Source organism: Lonchura striata, chromosome 11 (assembly GCF_046129695.1).
Source record: "Lonchura striata isolate bLonStr1 chromosome 11, bLonStr1.mat, whole genome shotgun sequence".
Classification (NCBI taxonomy): Eukaryota; Metazoa; Chordata; class Aves; order Passeriformes; family Estrildidae; genus Lonchura; species Lonchura striata.
Genome location: NC_134613.1, coordinates 8,858,251 through 8,878,710, shown reverse-complemented (window position 1 = coordinate 8,878,710; position 20,460 = coordinate 8,858,251). Strand labels below are relative to the sequence as shown.

General features: G+C 39.7%; 1 protein-coding gene across 1 annotated transcript in view; it reads right to left on the bottom strand.

Annotated features, from left to right (window-relative positions):
* LOC110483908 (little elongation complex subunit 2) overlaps window positions 1-20,460 on the bottom strand; it is a 59,037-nt gene that overhangs the window by 1,975 nt on the left and 36,602 nt on the right. The window contains exons 15-24 of the mRNA XM_021554147.3: window positions 17,387-17,446; window positions 13,670-13,769; window positions 8,068-8,162; window positions 5,217-5,330; window positions 3,249-3,339; window positions 2,718-2,797; window positions 2,341-2,400; window positions 1,757-1,850; window positions 1,042-1,137; window positions 36-94 (exon numbers count right to left, since the gene is read on the bottom strand). Coding sequence (XP_021409822.1) covers window positions 36-94; window positions 1,042-1,137; window positions 1,757-1,850; window positions 2,341-2,400; window positions 2,718-2,797; window positions 3,249-3,339; window positions 5,217-5,330; window positions 8,068-8,162; window positions 13,670-13,769; window positions 17,387-17,446 — 849 coding nt within the window. The remainder of the gene's footprint in view (window positions 1-35; window positions 95-1,041; window positions 1,138-1,756; window positions 1,851-2,340; window positions 2,401-2,717; window positions 2,798-3,248; window positions 3,340-5,216; window positions 5,331-8,067; window positions 8,163-13,669; window positions 13,770-17,386; window positions 17,447-20,460) is intronic.

Below are 20,460 nucleotides of genomic sequence, written 5' to 3'. Positions count from 1 at the left end.
AAAAAACAGTAGAAAGAAAAAACAGTCTTTCCTACCTTCATGGAATCATACAGTCTGTCTGCAAAATACAGCTGCTTGTTCTGAATGCACTGGACTGAAGAGAGAGACAAGAATAGTTAAATATCCTGCCCATGCACAGGACACAGAATATTATAGCTATTTTTAAAGATATGATATGTAGTTAAAATAAGGTTTTCATCAGAAGTTCCACCAAAAAGGGGACATAGAGAAAATATTTTTACCTGACTTGCTACTTAGAAGTTATTTGGTTTAGCTTGTGACTGAACCATAGATGCTCACATTTTTAGGAATGTGAGCATGTCATTCTTCCATGAAAATTGCATCATTTCAGAACTGTGTAATTTCAGAATGTTAGCCCTCCTCCACAGCTCCCAGTTCATGGTTCCATTTCTAGAAGCGATCCTGGAAACACTCATCATCCACGAGAAGCCTCCTTTTCAAGGTTGAGCTCTGTTTATACTCAATTTGCACTACACAGCTCTCAGTACATCCTTAGTCTAAAATGGATTTTCCCCTTAAAGAACTCCCTCTTAAACACAGTGACATCCTTGTCATTTCACCTCATGGCACAGTATCAGTGCCTTACACCCTGTTTCCCTATTTCAGAGAATTCAGTGTCAAATCAGCTCTCCAACTAGCCCCCACCACCCCCTCACTGCCTGCCTGTCTTCTCCTCTCACACACACTCTGATCTTCCTCCAGCCTGTGTGGGTACTGAACTATTTCAACCTTTTTGTTTGCTTGTGGAAACAAACATTAAGCCTCTCTATCAAATAAAAGTGGAACTAACAGCAGATCACAACGCACACATTTTCATTTTAACTGGCAAAGTTTATATCTTGCAGACGGCAAAAAAAACCTTCAATATCCTAAAATTCACCAGTGGCTCCAACACCACCAGCACATTCAGCTAATTTCTCATCCAGCAGGTTTAGTCTAGGCCCTACCTTTATCATGATACATTACAAGAGCCCTGAAAAGATCCTATATAATGACAGTCTTTACTTCAGGGTAACTTACCAAGATTAAGGAAGGCATTCTCCAGATCTCCCTTAACCTCCTTCTTGATACTCTCCAACATATCATATGGGCTGTAGCTCTTGTACCTGTCAAACACTAGAACAGAAAAGAAAGTAGGTGAAATCAAAATCAGACCAAGAACTGGCAGAAATAACCACCCAAAGCATGAACACAGACACAGGAATATGGAGACATGTATCAATGTGAGTCCTTCTGAGACTCTCAAATACAAGTTTGTAAAGATCCCATACTGTGGACTTTTTGTTTTCCTTTAACATCTCCATAATCTGTGAAAATGCCATCTTAATCCTGTACTATTATTTTTTGAAACAACAGTGATTTAAGCTCTGAAAAGTCTTTAAATGGCTTTTCCCATGTGCTGCTTTACAGCAATATCAGAGCTGCTTTTGAGTCTTCACTGGCAGATTTAAGGACATGATATAGCTAAGCTACCCTGGCACAGAGGTAAAAACTAAAGGACTTCTCAAGGTATCCTGCATCCATATTTTCTAGGTTTGTAACATATTTGTTTTCAGTGTATGCGACATGTAATTGAGCATTGTTACACCTATGTAAAAAAGAGCTGTACACACTTAAAATGTGAGATCAACACATCCACAGAAATAACTAGATTTTCTTTAAAAATTAACACCTTGGACATGAATTAAGATTTATGAGATTTCCTATATTTTTCAGTCTGTCTCTAGAATAGTACCTTTCTGCAGGTGGGGAACACTTCTTTCAGTCATAATGTTGATCCACTTGGGGACATCAGTTCCCTTTCTCTTCACACCAGCATCATAGAGGTCCTGGGGTTAGAAAGAAAAAGAAAATCACAAATAATCAGGAGTTGCACAAGAAGCCATTGCAGATGTATACAACATTTAAGAATCTAAACCTGACACTAAGACTAATTGCTTTGTATTCACCTCTGGCTACAGCTTTACTCTGTATTTAGCTCTGTTTACCTCAGCAGAACTGCTCTTGACAGATGCAAATGTAACAAGCACTAACAGCCACTAAACTCACTGCAATGGATGCATTTCCTTTTGTTAAAGGCTCGATCTAAAAGAAATACCAGAGAGTTTCTGTATAGTTGGTAAGTACTCTGTGAAAATTGATACCTGAAGGCATCAGATTGCAACTGGCAGATTCACTGACACCATGCAAACATTACTGTGCAGGACAATCTGAAGTACACACACCTATTTCACAAATGCTCTCCACTTCCACAGTATGTTCAATATCCCCAAAAGCCTGACCAGCTAGAGATATTTCATGGTCATTACCAGCACTTACCCTGGCATCTTGGTCAATCAGCTCATAATCAATCACAGAGGTATCTTCACACCTTTTGCCCTTCAAACAAGATATCAGTATTTTAGAAAGGTTTCGTGAAAAGGAAGCAGTTTGCTATGCATATATTCAGTTTTTTTCTTTTTTTAACCTGAATTTGCTAAATAAGTAATTGCATACTCCACCCTCATTATACAGCTAATGCTGTGAATGCTGCATTTCTGTTAAAATACTTTGTCCTTCAACATTTGAATATTTTTTCCCCCCCAAGATCAGTGAAAACACAGGGAAATTTAAGAGTGCATCAGAAACCCAATTGTTTCACTGGCAGCAACCACTCAGGCATATTAGAAAAAGTGGGAAGCTCTGAACAGTCCTACCTTGGCCAGGGCAACCATCAGCTTGCGGAAGTCACCAGATGTGTCTGATATAATGTCCTTTTCCAGTTCTGTCTTGTACACTAGAAAACAAAGAGTTCTTTTCAGGCAAAGGGGTGTCTCACAAATACTCTTTTGCAAGAAAAATTACTGTGTTTTATGCACATAAACAGCTACAATCTAAGTCAGGTGTGGAGGACAATGAAAACAAACCCATGCTTCCCTACACCAAACCCAGCATTGCCACCAGCTAGTCACGAGGTCCATGCAATCAGTCTCTCATGGAAGCTAACCAAAAAATTTCATTTAGACACAACTTGTATTAGTAGTAAATAGCCTTCAGTCTGTCTGCTACCAAGCAACAAGAAAAAACTATATAAACCACACAAATATCCAGGGCACCAGTACAAAATGGCAGCGAACCAAAGCAGATTTGAGTTACCTTTCTAATAATGAAATTCACACTGAGGGGAGTTTATCCAAGTAATTTAGTGTAAAAGACATAGTACATGAAAACTTGCAAAGTAAACTCACTTTCCCTGTAGACTCTGTTGATTTCACTGAGCTCCTGGTTTGTTCGGGAGCAGATGATTTCAATGAGTGTGTCCTCATCAGTTCCCAGCCCCTGCAACACAAACGGGACTCAGTTAGGAGTTAGCAATGAACAGGAATGCTTAAATGGTTAGAAACATTTTACAGACATCTCCTCTCCCCCACTCTTAACAGTTCAGGGATATTTTTTGCCAACTGCTCCTGAGAAAAAACAGATGGAATATTTGTAGTTGCTTAAAGATCCTGTAGATGCTCTCTCTGGGCAATGTGCATCTGCTGTGAGTGTCTAACAGTGACCTCCTCACCAGCATAACTGGAGAAGGTCTGCTTATCATGGCCTGTGTGATTTTTTTCTATCCACTGGGAGAACAAGAAGAAACTCCAGTCTTATCCTCCTGTTTGGATGTTTGTTAAACTCATCTGTAACAGAATGCCATTTTGCAGGTGGCAAAAGTGGACACAGTTTCCACAGGATTTCAAGAGAAGTAACATCCTGGGAAAAAGTCTCATGCTGCAGTCTTGAAAGTGTGGAAAACTGAGGCAATTATGTGGCAAAGTGCCCTTTGGGTAAAATGCCTCCCTTGAAGGGGCAAGAAAGTGGGACAAACCAAAATATATATATAAAAAAAAAAAGTAGAGTAAACCCAAGTAATTTTTATTAACATGGCTTAAAGCTAAGAGCGCTAGGAGAGCTTTCCACACAATGGCTCTAATAAGCATCTGGGGAAAAAAAATGAAGATTACCAGCATATATAATTTTCTAAGTATTTTTGAAATATTTTCAAGAATGTTCAACAGAAAAGTAACTCCTCAGTTATAACTTTCCTTTCCTCAATTCTGATGCCAAAGTCATAGCTTGTAATGCTCTATGTATCCAGCCAAACATAAGCCCAGGCAAATTCAGAGCATTGAGAGTTTTTGCTAATTCAGACCAGGTCAGGAATAATGGGAACTCCTTAGGAGCTGTGAAAAGCAACCCACGGAGAGCATAGAATATTCTGCATTTGGGACTACTCTGATGAAATTGCTTGGTCTTTATCCCAGATCCCAGACTAGTCTGAGTCACAATAAATTATACATAAGCTGTACTCAGACCAGGAGAGGGCAGCATCTGATTACTCAAACAGGGCATTTGGCCCACAGTTGAAGAGTTACCATCTCATAGTGGGTTGGCTTTTTGGGTTTGGGGACTTAAAAAGTTTTTTTTGGGGGGTCGGGGCAGTGTGTGTGTTTATGTGGTGGAGAGAGTGGTTTTGTCTTCTTCTTTGTTCATTAACTCCTTTTTAATCATTTGGAGAAGTTAATTAATTGGTTTCATTGACAAGTTCTAAATTTCAGACACAAGTTAGTACTTGTCTTTAATTCTTAAATAACTTGAACAAGAACATCCAGAATGTACATGATGATTAGATAATTAAAACTACAACTTCCCACACCTTAGTTTGCTTACAGAGGTGACTCTACTGGCATGAGCACCTCTCAAGTCTTGTTTCAGAGGCCTGAAGAGCAGATATTTCTTTCTGCAGAGACTGCTTTTGATGCCTCATCTTCTACATAGGGCAGGTATGGTACAGGGATGTTCCTTCCAGATCAGTGATATGACCAAGTAACTGGAAATTACTGTTTAAATCTATAAATGCCAGCAGAGGATCTGATGGATCCTGCTAACAGCTGCTCTCTTAAAGGTTTCTCATACTATGAACCTGTGCATTGTTTGTAAGAGCAGCCAGGCTGTTATCCTGAGCTGACAAGAATGACATTTTCCTTAAAGAGAGTATTTAAGAGTTTAGAAACCACATAGTTCCATTATTTCTCTCATTTTGGATGCCTTGCAGCTGGATATTTAAACTAAAAAAAAAAAATCAGTTTGAAAATTATGATATGAAGTCCATGTTCTTTCCTGAGACAGCAACATCAGATGAACAACAGTAAATTTCAAAGCTTGTTTACCTTCATGGCAGCTTTCAATTCAGAGGCATCGTACTGTGCTGGTGTCTTCAGCAAGCCCAAGATCACTGCCTCCAAATGACCTGAGAGAGCAGACTTGAGTGCTGCAGAAAGTTCCTGTAAAATAGATGGGACGATGAAAGAAAAGAAATTAAAGCTCACTTCTGATCTCCAGAGAAGTTAACCTGCAGGGCTTTAATTCTCCAAGCCTACAGCAGTGTTTCTTACACAACTGACAAGAAAACAGAAACATAAAGAGCTTTCTGGCTGTGAAAGCCTAAGAAAGAAATTAGGGCAAAGGAATCCTTTTCTAATCCTCTGAAAATAAGAAGAAATGCACCAGTGTCTGACCAAGTGCTGGAAAGCATGGTGCAGACACATCTGAACAGCCTCACTCCAATCCTGAAGCACTGATGCTTTGGTGGAGCTAATAAGCACAGATAGATCTGAGTTTGACTCACTGTGGTCACTGCTTCTTCATCATACTCCCACAGTCTTCCCAAAAGCACTGTATTATATGTGGTTTTCCTCTTATCCCAGCCCTTTACTGCTAAGACATTGGAAAATTGACTGCACATTTATTCCACTGTAAGGCCCAGTTCCCAACCAGCTATCTGAGGAGATAAAAAAATCATCCCTGAGCACTGAAAAATGAAGCCTGTCTTCAAGGAAACTGTCAGACGATTGTTGCCTAAATTCCTATTGTTAATTGCCAGTCAGCCCTAGGAAAAGAAACAGTCAGGGATGTTCACTGCAGAGGATGCAAATCTGCACCAAATAGTCAGAGGCCATGTCTCCATATGGGTTTCAGATGCAACCTGAATTATGCTAGTTTATCAGCTGTAGTTTATGTTACAAAGCTGAAATCCCCAGGATCAAGTCTGAGGTTCACACAGATCCATGTATTCCCTAAGATGAAGTTAAATCTGTAGCATTCAGAAGGGAATTGCTGCATTTCAGTTGCTCAGTTTTCTCACTAACTATCACTGAGCTGGAGAGGCAGGGGAAAAGGGAGTAGAGAAAGTGACCCCAGCTCAATTGCAGAGAAATTTGTGCTAGAGAGATAACGAGCCAAGGCATTTAGTTAACTTCTAGAGTCACCCTCTTAATCCAGGGCACTAATTTATGCTAATACTGTATGCACCTACTGCATGGATTGACCAAGGGAGGGAATTGGGGTTTGGAGCATTTGGCTGCTTTAGACTGAGAAACACTTTAGTACAACCACTCCATGTGGGATACAATGCTCCAGCCCTTCTTTGGGTGAAAACAGGTTCTGCAGAACAGCCACAGGAAAGACAGCACAAATCTCCATAATAAATTTTAAGGAACAAGTTGCCCAGAGAAGTTGTGGCTGACTTATCCCTGGAAATGTTTAAAAGGTCAGGTCAGGGTGGGGCTTTGAGCAACCTGATCAAGTGGAAGGTGCCCATCTTGGGCACCGAAATTCCCATCCAACCTAAACCAAGAGTTTCCATCAGACACTGCTTATCTCAATGGAATTAAAAGAGAGGTAGACTATGTGGCATTAAAAACTATGATCTACTCACAGATCTTGCAACACACAAAGCAAGCAGCCTAGTACAGCACAACACATTGCTAACAAAATCTGCACAACTGCTGGCAAAGAAAACCATCAGACACTGTCCCTAGAAGATATACCTACGTGTCTTTTCATATCCCACTTCCTCCTCTCATGTTTATCTGAGTGGTTTCTACTGCTCATTTCCATTGTTTATACGACTTTTATTCTTTGGTACTTGTTAAACTTCTGATAAATTCTGATAAATTCATTGTTCTTGGGTCGCAGCAAGGGAAAAAAGTGAGAGAGAAACATGAAAAAAGTTGCAGATTTTCTTGACTGTGCATTTTTGTGGTCATGCAGAACACTTAACAAAACTTTAAGTGATACATTTCATGACTGGGGTCCATTTATGTGCAGACTGTCCCAATGTCCCCAGGGCAGGATGTGCAGGCGTGTGCAAACATGCACGTGTTCAACCTGGCTGTGCCTCTGCATATGCCTCTATCAGTCATGCAGAAAAGCTGGTGAACTCCCAAATTTAGCTCTACATTTACATTTGGGCTCAGATGAGTATTCTGGGATGCTACTTGAGGACTACCATTTGGGGTCTGGCAAACCTGGAAGAGATATATTCATCATAATCTGAACTCTATATAAAGTTCCCTCTTTTTCACTGGCATGAAACTTCAAACAGGGTAAGATTCTCAAAACTTCAAAAGAGAAGAGCTCTTGCCTCCCAGACTCATTTTGCAGAATTCTGCACACATCTTACAGATTTCTCTCCATCAATAGATCAGTACCTAAGGTTTTTCTGCCAGGAAATTTTTTAATGACTGTTCAACTCATTACACCACTATTCCACAGCTGCAGTGCTCGTAGCACAACTGACTGCAGTCTTTTCTCAGCAAAGCTAGCTGTGTGAACAGAAACAGAACACTTCCCTTATGCTGAGTTGTCTTAAAAAAATAAACAAAAAAATCCAACATCCCCCCAAAAAATATCAACCAACCAAAAGGAAAAAAACCCCACCAATTCCCTAAAGCATCTCTCTTTCATTTTTTCCTTCAAATGAAGGCACTTCTCAGTATTTTTAGCACATTTCACCAGGGAATCTTGTGGATTCCACTGTGATTTCTGAAGGTGCTAGCAAACCACAAACTCCCACAGATTGCAGTCCCAATTGTGCATATTTCAAAGTTCTACCAGTCCTAAACTGTGACAGCATGGACAAAGTAGATGCATCTTAAATTTCATTGACAAGACAAACCCTGGCAAATCTGTGCACAAGAAAAATATTCAATAATTACTATTTTCTTCATATTTTACTACCTTTTTGGTTCTCCTCTGATAGGCAAAAGCAATGTCCTGCCTCTGTTCATTGCTGCGGTTTGTCAGGATGTTGATGATGGTGACCTCATCCACACCTACAAAGACACAAGACAGAGAGTTAGTGAAGCTTTCTTGTCATTGTTCTTGTATCAGGATGTTCCTCAACACTCCAAACACAGCACGTGCTGTCTGGAGCAGAGCTCAGCAGCTCTCACCAGTTAGTGTTTATCCTGTCCTGGCCATGAGGAAAAAGCCACCAATTAGAGACCAGACTTCTGATGGGCTGCAGATCTTTAGACACACCTCAAAGTCTAGTTTGTGACCATCTTTGCCACTCTGTCTAGTGCTTCACTTATGTGTCCATGCATTAGTTTTCAAGCACTCAGAATTCTGCAAAAAGTTGCTCAAGAACACAGACTTTAAAACTTGTACTTACTAAAGCCTGTCCTGTCATTTTAGTGGAGTTTTTCAATTAAGACTTCTTAATGAAGCAGTTATATATTCTATTTAAGCCATTTAATCCATCACTCCAGACATGGAAATAGGAAAATAAACCAGTATATTTAAGTCAGTAAGTTTCAGAAGGCCAAAAGACAGAAAGGTATTTTGACACTGGAAGAATTAAGTAGGTGCTACTTCTTTTTGAAAACCATGGAAGATCCATGCTGAGCTGTAACTGGCATACCTAGAGGATGTGGATGCTCACACTCCCAACTTATTTTTTAAGTAAGTGAACTACACATCAGCAAGGGTTTACTTTCAAGGGAACCATTCCAAATCCATGCACTTCAGTGCAACTGTCAGCTTTTGAACCAAACAGGTGGCTCTAATCTAGAGGTCAGAACAAGCCCAGATCTTCACCTGAGCTCTCTCTGTTAAATGAAAGTATTATGAATCGCTTCTTCCACACTTGCACACCCATCAGTGTAAAAGATAATTTCTTGATAAAAAAACCCAGAAAGTAAGGATTGGATCAGCAGCTACTAGCAGGACTCAGATCCCTGCCAGAATTCAGCTATATTTCTTTTTCCTATTACCCAAAGTAACCTGAAACAAAGAACTGCAACTGATATTATAAAAGGATTCATATAAAGTAGGAATCTTGCAAAAAACCTTTTAGCCCATAGCTGCAGAATCTAGAATTACAAGTCAAATCCAAAAATTCTCTTTCTTCACATTTTTCATGAGGAAATACTACACTTGGTAGCCTTGTGTCCTTAGCTTGTGCTGAAGCAGACCTACATCAGTGCTCTTATTCACACAAGCTTGGCCTGCAAATGATGCCATAAGGGCCTGGAAAGTATAATGTGTCTAAGTTACAGACTCTAAGTTGAAAACAGGCTGACTACACGTTTCAGCCATAATCTACTCCTGCACACTTTAAAGTGTTCCCACATTATAACAAATTCTCCCTGTCCAGAAACGGCCACACACAGACATTGAGCCTTTCAGCTGTTGCAGGCCCACAGTACAAGCCAATGTCTTAAGCTTTTTAATACATTCTGAATTTAAACCATTCCTGGCATTCAAAAAAGCAAATGACATTTTCAAGTTGTAGCACAATTGCTTCAGATTAGAAGCCCACAAATGACTGACTGCATCCAAGTTTCTCATACACATGCCATGGAAATCTGAAGTTAACTCATTGCTCTGGTATCCAGTGGAAAGTGAGGCTTGTACTTCATTCACACTGGGGAATCGTGCTGCACGCACAGGATGCTGACTCACAGCTGCTGAGGTGGGGCAGAGCAGGACAGCAGCTCCAACACTTTCCTTTGCTGTTTGCTAAAGTCTCTGAAAGTTTCAAAGCAATGAAACAGAATTTGTTTTCAAGTTTATTCTGGCTAGCTGCATTTCTATCAATGGGGAATGGAAAGAAAAATTCTGCTTAATAACAGCTTTTCCTGTGAAAGAGGCGATGTGTGGTGGCATTGGTAAGATCACAGCATTGGAGCTCAGTCAGCAAAAATGAGGAAATGAGCAACAATGGAGTCAGAGGGAAAATTTTAGATAAAACAAGACCATAATTTCAGCTCTGCTATTTTGCTTCGCAAGGGTTCACCAAACCCAAACCATGTTGTAATGAGATCCTTCTTTAGGGACAGTTTAAATATCTGGAATATGTGACTGATGTAGTTTGGTGGATTTCAGGCACTGCCCTCTCTCACCGGCAAGCCAGCAAATATCCTCTAAAAACTTTTACTTCATAATCTTAAAAACTCTATCAGAAGTTATGGGCATATACTACATAAACAGAAGATCTAAGATTGAACTGACTGGTTCACATGTCATCATTGTTTTAGCAATTTCTGGATATAATAAATGTATTACAGATCTATGTTCTAAGCCCTTTCCTACAACAAACCTGTGCCTGAAGTCTGCCAGCCATGAATAAGAAAGTATCCCATGAAACCTCAATAGGAGGCTTCAATTAATAAATATGCACAACCTAGACTGACAGAATTATTTAACAAGTACTCCATACACACAAAATGCCAGGAAATAACTCTGAAACAGAAGAGACACTTCAGCAGTTGTCTTTGCTACAAGAAAAAAAAGGCAAGGAAATCTAACATAAGCTCTGTTAGTGCCCTTCTAGTTTCTTCTGCTTAGGTTTATGTACATCAGCTAATCTATACAAAGAGCACAGTAGAGCATTATACAGAAATTACACAGCTTCTTGTCCTATGCAGCAAAAAGCCAACACTTGGACATGGCAAGGCACTAAATGAATTTTCTGCAGAAACACTAAAGAGCAAAAAAAATAAACATAGCCATGGCATTTATACCAAAAGGAACAAGCCAGAATTGTAACAAGTTATTTGTATTAAGCAACCTCTAGCTTGAACAACTGTTAACTACAAGGTTCTATATGACCTATTTTTGGACATTTCCCTTCCTAGGCTGGTGGATATATATAAACCCCCTGCATTTAATTCAGCTCCACTCAAAGCCCTGAAAAGGGCTGGACAACATATTTGTGCAGTATAGTTTTTGCAGGTAGACCTAAGCCCAAATAAACACATCAAAGTATTTTCCAGAGGTCTCCACAGATGAACAGATGGCTTAGAAACCTCTGAGGAATTAATCTGAAAAGTGTGAATGAATGCTGAAATACTTAGGTATTACATAGAGCAGAACAGTCACACACTCTGCCCTAGATCTTTTCCCTAAACCAAATATACAGCTGTTGTTTAGGCAGAAAAATAAGTTTTAGCCATTTTACACAAGAATTGCTAAAATGGAGATTCATTACTCTAATTCAGGGACTTTTCATTACCATATAATTGTTTATATGGTAACTCTCCCAACCTGGCCTGACCTGATGGCAAACACCAGACTTCAGGCACTGTTTATATAAGGTATAGCCAGAGATAAGATTCCACAAGATATCATTTCCAAGGCAGTGCTATGATTTCCAAGCTATTGGAAAGACTGCTTTGCTGAGTGTGAAAAACAGGCTCATTATAACTGTACAGACCTTGATTTCCAACCCAAAGAAAGCACAAGGGTTCAGATACCAGGTGCCCTTTAACCTGCAGAGAGTAAAGCCCCCCAAACAGTTTACATGCTTTTTTTTTTTTTTTTGATTTTCAACCACAAACCAGCTTGCATATATATTTATAACTTACCTCTCTCACTGTTTTAAAATGAACAAGTCATATTCCTCTGCATCACTCTGTGATAATTACATGGCTTATTTCTACTTCCCATATCCAATGCAAACTAATTGCTAGAGAAATGGTGATACTTCCTAGGAAAATGGTAGCTGCTGTAGATGTAGCCAGTTTATTATGGATATTTTTAGTTCAAAAACTGCTTAGATATTTCCCAGAATTATTTCAAAACTTATTCTTGCAGATAGCTCTTTACATCACTGTTCATAAAAACCAGTTCTTGTCTGGATGAGTTGGAATTTTCATTTGAAGAAAACCCTATATATATATTTTAGAAAGCTCACATGTTATCATATCTTCTGAATTAGCAGATGAAAATATCCTGTTCCAAAGCATTCAAAGTGCAAGGAAACAGTACCTGGAAGAAGGGTCATAACTCTCTCATACTTAATTTTCCACAAGAGTACTTCCATTGTGAGATTCTTTAGGGTGGAAATTCAGTATCAAAACCATAAAGAGATTTTCCCTTTAAAGCCACCTTTCCAAAGTAAGTTCTGGGGAACAAACTAATAAGCAGAGAGAAGTTCATGCCTACAAACATGCAGGTCCATGAGTAAGTTCCTTATTCCCTCAGAGAACTGAAAAACATCTCTTTACTGAAATGTTGCCATGTAACTTAACTGCACTGCTTAATTTGCTGGGAGAAAGTGGAAAGACAACATGAGCTTGACTTTCCTGACTGGAAAAGCTTTTGTACTGCTGAGGAGATTGCAATTTCCTTTTACAATAATTAGCAGCTTGAGAGTTCAAGTATGTAAGTTTGTACCTACCCTGAGAGTGTCATGGTGTATTTGAAATGTCTAGATTTGCCCTATAATCAGAGTTGCAAAAAATTATAAAGTCTAGACAAAACTCTACATATATACAAAGTATCTGCTGCCAAACCTGATGATATATATATAACTCACTCATCAGGGAATTTTTTTAAAAACAAACCATAAATGATTCAAAATTAGAACTGAACCCACTTTAGTAAGGAATTTCTCTAGTTAAATTAAAAAATCTTGTGAAAGAATGCCTTGTGCTTGTTATGGAAGGGATATATTTTACATTTTATAGCAAGTCAAACACATGCTTTGCTGGCACTGATAGAAGTCTTAGAATTTCTTTCTGATGAGAAATTGTTTGGCTTTTAAATTTCTCTCTGACATGAAGGCAAAAGAGTTGCTGGTTCCAGCTACACGCAGCTCCTGCTCCTCTGGTCTGAAGCAAGTGTGGAAAGCATGGCACTCCCTGTCCCAAGACAGGATCAGAGCCCCAGGAGTGCCACCGAGGCATTACTTCAGAGCTGTAGTTCACACTCCCTGCTCTTCTGACGGCTTCAATATACCAGAGGGAAGCCTATCTAATATCCCAGCTCAGAGAAGCTCACATTGCCCTGCTCCTGAAATACTGCAAATTCATTCCAGAAACTAGTTTTTAGGACCTTCTTTGACTCCAAATTAATACAAGAGAAATGAGTATTTAGTTCAAAAACCAAGAGGAAAAAGTTCTAACCACCCCTGTGCAGCTGTCTGGAGAGCTGAAAGGTAGAAGAAATGTCCAATCCAATGATCCAGTAGAAATCCATGATTCAGAGCCCACTCCCAAAGCACTGCCAAAGGAGCTGACACTTCATTTTCAAGTGGCAGAAAAGAAGAATAATTTTAAGTAGTGATGAGTCAAGAGAGAAAAAGTGGACACTTTTTGTTGTTGAGTGAAAATCTCAACAACTCATGGCCACAAACTTAAAAGCATATTCAAAGCACGCACTTACAGGTTTCAAACTCTAACTTGGTCAAGACTTCAAGGAATCCAACATCTCCTAAAGTAGGTATACTTGAGTAAGGATGTCAAAATGTTGGTGTTGAGACAGTTTTGCTCTGGCTTTTGCAAGCCAGCCTTGTGCTTAGCCCAGGAAGGAAGCCCCTGGCCCTAGTGCTCACCTTTGGTCTTGATGGCCGTTTCGAGGGCGGCAGCGTCCCGGTCAGCGTCGAAGTTTGAGTAGGCCTTCACTGTGGCATAGGCACTTGGAGGGAGAGAATGCTGGAAGGAAAAGAACAAAAAACTCTTCAGAGTCAAACTGTGCAATTAATAAAACAAATGGTTACCTGGTATTTAGCCCAATGGTTAAATGCAAGAACTACCATCAGCTATATGTGAAAATGGATTTCTACTCAGAGCCACTGAAGTCTCTTCTCCTCATGTGTATTGCCCAGAAATCCACTCACAGCCATGCTTATTGTAACACAGAATATATACAAACAGATATTATATTTATTGCAGCAAAACCCCAACACCTTCCAAGCTTACTCACTAAACTTCAATATTCTGAAATCTGGAGTTTTCTGGCTAGATCTGAAGGAAAAATGACTACAGGAAGCTAATTCCAAGAAAGTTAAAGTCTATGGTAGTTTAGATTTGAAGCTGCTATTTTATATTTGATTACAGGCTACAAATAATAAAGAAAAAAGAAGGAAATCGAAGAATTACAATTATAAAGTCAGAAAAAGTTTTGTGCACTGTCTCATGAACTTTAAAGATAACACCAAGAACAAATCTATTTAAGGCCATAGTTCTAGAAAGCAAAAGTTATTCATAATCTTTTGAAACTCTTGGCCTCCAGATCCTTGCTTTAAGCAGCATGAGGCTTGCAAAACCAAACGACATTTCAAATTACCTCTGCTAAGAGTAAGAGGACTTCCAGGTAAGCTCACTTAACAAACAGATGCAACATTTTCCAATTTACCAGATTTTATCAGCTGTTTATCATGGTCCTCTCCTGAGGATTAGCGCTGCAAGCAGAGGGTGACCAGAACAGAGATTCAACTCTTCTCAGCTGCTTCAGTGCAAGCTAACAGCTTGTTATCACCTCCCAGGGGAAAGTTAAATTAAACCACAGATTTTCATACAAGCAGCTGGGTAATATTCACAAATCCCATTCTGCTGAGTTCAATTTAGAAACCTAAACCTCTGGCAGAGAGGTAGAGCTACTAGCACCTGAAATTGCAACAGCCATTTCCTAAGTGAATGAATTTAAAATAAGCCTTCTTGGAAAACATCCCCAGAGAAACTTTTGTTTCCATCTCTAACTCCAAAAGGAAGCTGGGTTCATGAACAGAACTAAGTTATCCTAATATGCCTGGAAAATTTTTTTACATGCAAATTTTTAAGAGGAGCACTTTGAACTAAAAAATTCCGTGGTTTCTTACTAATTTTGACTCCATCCCTGTAGAGGTCATGCTGTTCAGTACAGATTCCTCTGGCAGCTACCCCTGTGCCTTCTGGAGACAGTCTGTTTTATGCTGTGCAGATGGGAAGTCAAAAAGCACCAATAAACTGAATCATTTTCTTTTGTCCCTTGCCATTAGTTCAGTCCAGCAAAGTGGCCCCAGTTTGGCCCAGAGCCACACCACAAAACACAGGCTTTGCTTTTAGTGGATCAAGCTGGCAATGGAAACAGTAAATGGAGACGTGCAACGCAGCCTCAGAGAAATCTGTGTGCCTGAAAGATTCCTGAGCCAGGCATCCACCATCCTGGGGCACTGCTCCCTAACCTGCACTCTGCATCATCTGAAGCAAGTCACTGGTGACCTTATCTGAGCTGGGTACCTCTCCTTCCACCCAGCTCTAAATATTTTCTGAGTGATTTGGAGTAGTTGGAAAAATGGAATAGTTTACTGTAAAGATGATAGCATACACTAACAAAATCCACAGCATATTTGCAATTTGGTGGTCATTTCTCCTCTGTCCCTCCACCCAAGGCATGTTCCAAGTCAGACTGAGTTTCCTTGACACCTGACAGGTCTTACCAGGGTGACTGCCTATGAAAAGCAGCCATTTAAATTCCAAGCTATTTAATTACTCTGGTACACTACTGTACCACAGTACTAGTACTCTATGTTTTCAGACAAGACAGCTTTCAAACTGACTTTCCATTTAGTTCAGTATAAAATTCTTTACAAAGTGGCAGTAAAAGTCCAGATAATGTGCAATTGCACCACCTGTCTGGGCCAAGCTAAGGCAGAGAAATTGGTTTTCTCCCTATGCATTTAGTGTGTTTCAGAGGTTCTCCACCTGCTTTACTTCCTCTGAGCTTGAGAAATTTAATCCTATTGGGAAACACGAGGGAGAAGCAAATATCACTAATAGCTACAGAGGCTTAATTTAACCTAAAAATACCACAACCCTTTCACGATCTCTACACCTGAGTATTCTGAGAATCTTTCTGTACTCTTGTGGAGAAATCCAGAAACTGGGAGCACAGATCAACCTCAGCTCAACTCCGTCCTGTCCTGAAAGGAAGGTCCTTTACGCTCACTCAAATCAGCTGCTCTACCACTGATGCAGAGCACAGGACAGCACTGGGGCTCAGCCACAACCATTCTATACCCTCAAGGTTAAAATTTTAAGATTTTAATTGCTGGCCCAACTACTGTGTTGAACATCAGTTAATTTGCTACATCATTGCTCAGAGGAACTGGTCTAATGCTGCAGAGCTATACAGGCCAGCTACTCAGTAATTCTGGCTTCCAACTTAGAGCACAAACTGGCTGCCTGAGCCTTGTGACACTGCAGCAGGATTTCTATGGAAATGCTGCCATGGAACAGTATTCAAATCTGACTCTTGCAACTACTTGAAAGAATCAAGGAAGAAACATTTCTGCTCTTGAGAATATATTGCTTAATTATTATTCCAAAAGTAATTCTCCATTGTAACAACCATGAAAACTGAAGACTTCACTGCTTTTGCACTACAAAACCAGTTTTACTACTTAACTTACATTGCTCTGGCCAGTTCTTTGCAACAGCTCTTCCACAAACATAGTCTGGTATAATTAATTTCGCAACAAGTAACAAAAATTGGCAAAACATTTCCTTGTACCAAGCTCAGATCCAGAGCTACTAGCTGTAAGATTTGTATGTGTAGCAAGTTCATTAGTAATGTGATGAAATAATGCATGGATAGGATTCACTTCGTCTTCAGAGACAATCACAGAACCACAAATTTATGGTATGATATGCTGATACCACACTGATAATCTATCATCTGACTGCAACTTAAGAAATCAAACAAAGACTGTGGCTTTCTGGTATCTCAATAAAACTATAAACCAAGTGCAGATGTGGGGAAAAACACAGAAAATAAGTTTGAGAAAATAATTTTTTTCAAGAGCTGGCTTGGTTTTGGTGATAACCATTACAGGAATTAGATCCACAATATTTTTGTTCTCATAATGTTCTCCATTTTTAACTGGAAATAAAAAGAAGAAATTCAGAGGGCATCAGCAAAACCAAACATGTTTCCGTCTTCTGTTCTCATCCTTAATTTGTTTCTTTGGAAGAAAGAGGGACACAGATGAAAACCAGCCATTTTTTGCCCTGTGATCTCTTTAACAAGGCCCAGCAGGAAGATACTATTCATGCTGCTGGCCAGTTAGAAGAACTCTCATTAAATCATGTAACTGTCCTGTGGTTTACAGCTGGTTTGTGGATGAAAACTGATCACTGCTGATTAGGTTTTTAGCCAATAGAAGTTTAAGAGATGTGTGGAATCTTGTAAATTGTACAGCCCAGTACAATTGTTGGCACAGTCATGTAAAAGGAACAAGATGGGACATTTAAGTAAAACAAACTTGTCTTGTTTAGATAATAATACTTACATCTCCTTCAAGGCTGAGCTTACTTAAAATTTCATGAACAGTGGACATCTTGAAAGAATGCTGGAGGAAGAGAAAAAAAAGACAAAGTAGATTTAAATATACTTATAGTTACATCAGTGTGTTCCAGCAGTCTTGAAGCACTGCAGCACTTCAAGTGACACAGTCCAGTGGATCTGCTAATACCAAGCAGGAAAGAAGATTTAAGAGTTTCCAAGCCACACCACCATTATTAATGCAACAAGAGGTCTTCATTCCATTGTACAATAAAAATTCCTTAAACAAGCATTTCTTCTGCATTTTAAATACTCAAACAGGAATCTGAGAAATCTCTGCCTCAGAAACAGAGCTGCCTAAGATGACAACTCAATACCAGGAAAATAATTCAGAAACATTATAGCTTGGTCCAGCTCAAAGTCAAAGAACAGCAAAGAGTAGTAGCATTTAAAGCACACACCCAGTTCCTCAAGTACTCAGGAAATGCAGTGGAATTATTTCTTTTCTTGTAGGCATTTTACAAAATCATAACCCTGTTTAATCTTTAACCCTGGATGCTGTGTCTTGTGGTTTTGTTGTAGCTCTCCAGAACAGACACCACTTAGTAACACGATTATCAGAGATGAGGTAAGGACTATCTTAAAATGGTAGCTCCAAAAAAGAAGAGCCATTGTGGCATGTTAATCAATATCAGTGTTCCATTGCCACAACCTGAATAACATCTTCCTTGTATATGGAAAACAACAGGGAAAATCCCAGCCTGAGAATGAATTATATACATGGCAGAAATAAACACTGATGTTATAAACTGAGGTTACAATACTTTACCTTTTTTCAACTCTGGATTCTGTTCAGGGAGTGTGCCAGAGCTGTATCACTGTTTTAGTTAAAGAGTCTCTCAGGGGAAGTTTTTTCCAAAGGTTGTAAGCCAGGGGCAATATGTAAAAGGCTTGATGCATTCCCAAAACCCTGTTCTCAAATTTCTCTATGTAAAGGACAGACATTGCTACACACACTGCTACCCAGTCACCCAGGATGGCTGTTGAAATGAAAGTTTTTTTCCCAGGACCTCTACAGTCCAGCTGCAGAGAGCATTATCAAACAGGGAAACTGGTTTAGGAGAGGACAGGAAAAAGGGCAGCAGCACCTCAAAACCAGAGACGTTCCACTAGCTGGTAAGTGAGCCCGATACCAAAATTTCCCTGCTTTCAGCTGGGTGCCACGCCCTTCATTTCACACTGTCACCGGTTCCCCAGGCCAGCCCTTGGCTCCATGCCCCCCAGACAACTCCCAGCTATTGTGCAGCCAGGGCTGGCTATGTTCTCTCATCTGGCTTTCAGATGGCTTTTAATCCTCCATCAGTCACCTTTCTGATAGGATGGGGTTTCCTCAGCAGCAGCCACCCAGGCCAATTGCCCAGAGAAACCAATCTCCTCTCCATCAATGAGCAATTAAGAGCTTGGAGAACCAGAAAAGTTTGAAATAGTTTCTTGATAATAGTGATCTGGTTAAAACTCTAGGAAAAAGTGTTTTGTTCCTGTTGTTGTTTTGTTTGTTTGTTTTAGCTCCTGTAAGGAGAAAAGCTAAGAAAGCTTTACATTTGGCAAAAATAGCTAGTGCTACGGGAATAAAACACAGCAGCAAAATCACAGTACATTTGTAGTTTTAACTCCTGTTATCTCACATTTCCTCACTTAGAACACAGAAAGAGAGTCTTCCATCTTCTGAAACAATCTAGTTCTAAGTAACAAAAGCAACTTTATTTCGACAAAAAATAAGATTCCAGGGGAAGAAAAATAACAAGAACAAAATTATAGTCATGCACTGATACATTTGAGAATAAATGTTTTTTCAGGGGTAGAATCCAACCCAGGCCTCTAAAGACAGGCTGTTACCTGCTGTTGGCATTATAAACCATGCTGGGTAGTGGGGATTGATATATATTCCTGAGTTATGAAATTCCTAATGTTTACACTTCATAAAATGAAGAGCCTCTGAGACCTTTGCACTCTGACAGTATTTCAACTATTACCAAAGATAAGCAACTAAAGTCCTTCCGTCCTTCTTGTCACAGAGAAAACATCAGTGAGAGCTGAAGAAAGCAACTGCAGCATAACCTTTCACATGAAAAAAAAACCAAAATCACTGAACAGCTTTTTGCAAGACTACTGTTTCTAAATCAATTAAAAACCACACTGAATCAGGTTTGTTGGAACAAAGCACTTGATCAGAATCCAGGAACAAAACACACCCTCACATAGAGCTGGAACTCCAGGTTCATATCACCAGAACACAGCAATGCTATAGCAACTGATTGCCCATCAACTGCAAGCTGGCAGAAGGAAAAAAAAGGGAGTTCTTGCAAGAATCCTTACAGAGAGATATTTTTTTACCCAGAGACCAAACACAGCTCTTGTCACACCCTGTTCTGTAAAGCAGGGTATTTGTGAACAGACTCTCACTGTTCTCTGATGGACTGATTTTATCTGATGTCGTTTTGACAAGTCCTGGATGGGTTTGAACATGTAAAGAGAAAATACTTGCACTAGCCTGTTCTTCCTTACACTGGAAAGTAATCAAGTTTTACCTTCCAGCTGTAAACTAATACTTCAATACCTTAAGGCAAGTTTCTACAACCAATTTCTAAATGCACATTACACAATCCTGAATCATATTATTCTGCTAAAACAGATGGCATGTTTTGACCTCAGCCTTCCCAGAAGGCACTGGTTTACAGCTCTGTTATTATAGTGGCCCAGTCTCTATTCACCAACTGATCCCTGAAACTCTTTGGAAACAGAAGAATGTGTTTAAAAGCGGCCCCATATCTTGATTTCCAGGGCCAGCTCACACACATTATGGAAAATCCCCCTGTGGTCCATGGAAAAGTTTCAGGTAGGCACAAACAACTGCATTGCTCAATAAGCAGAATTAGCATTTTAAGAAGCACTTATTATACTAGGGAGAGATATGAGCAAAGGGTGTTCCCAGACATCTGAGCCAAGCAAACGGCATCCCTGGAATGAGAGAATGGAAACTCTTCCACTTGGAGCACATTTGTGTCCACAAACTAGGACAAG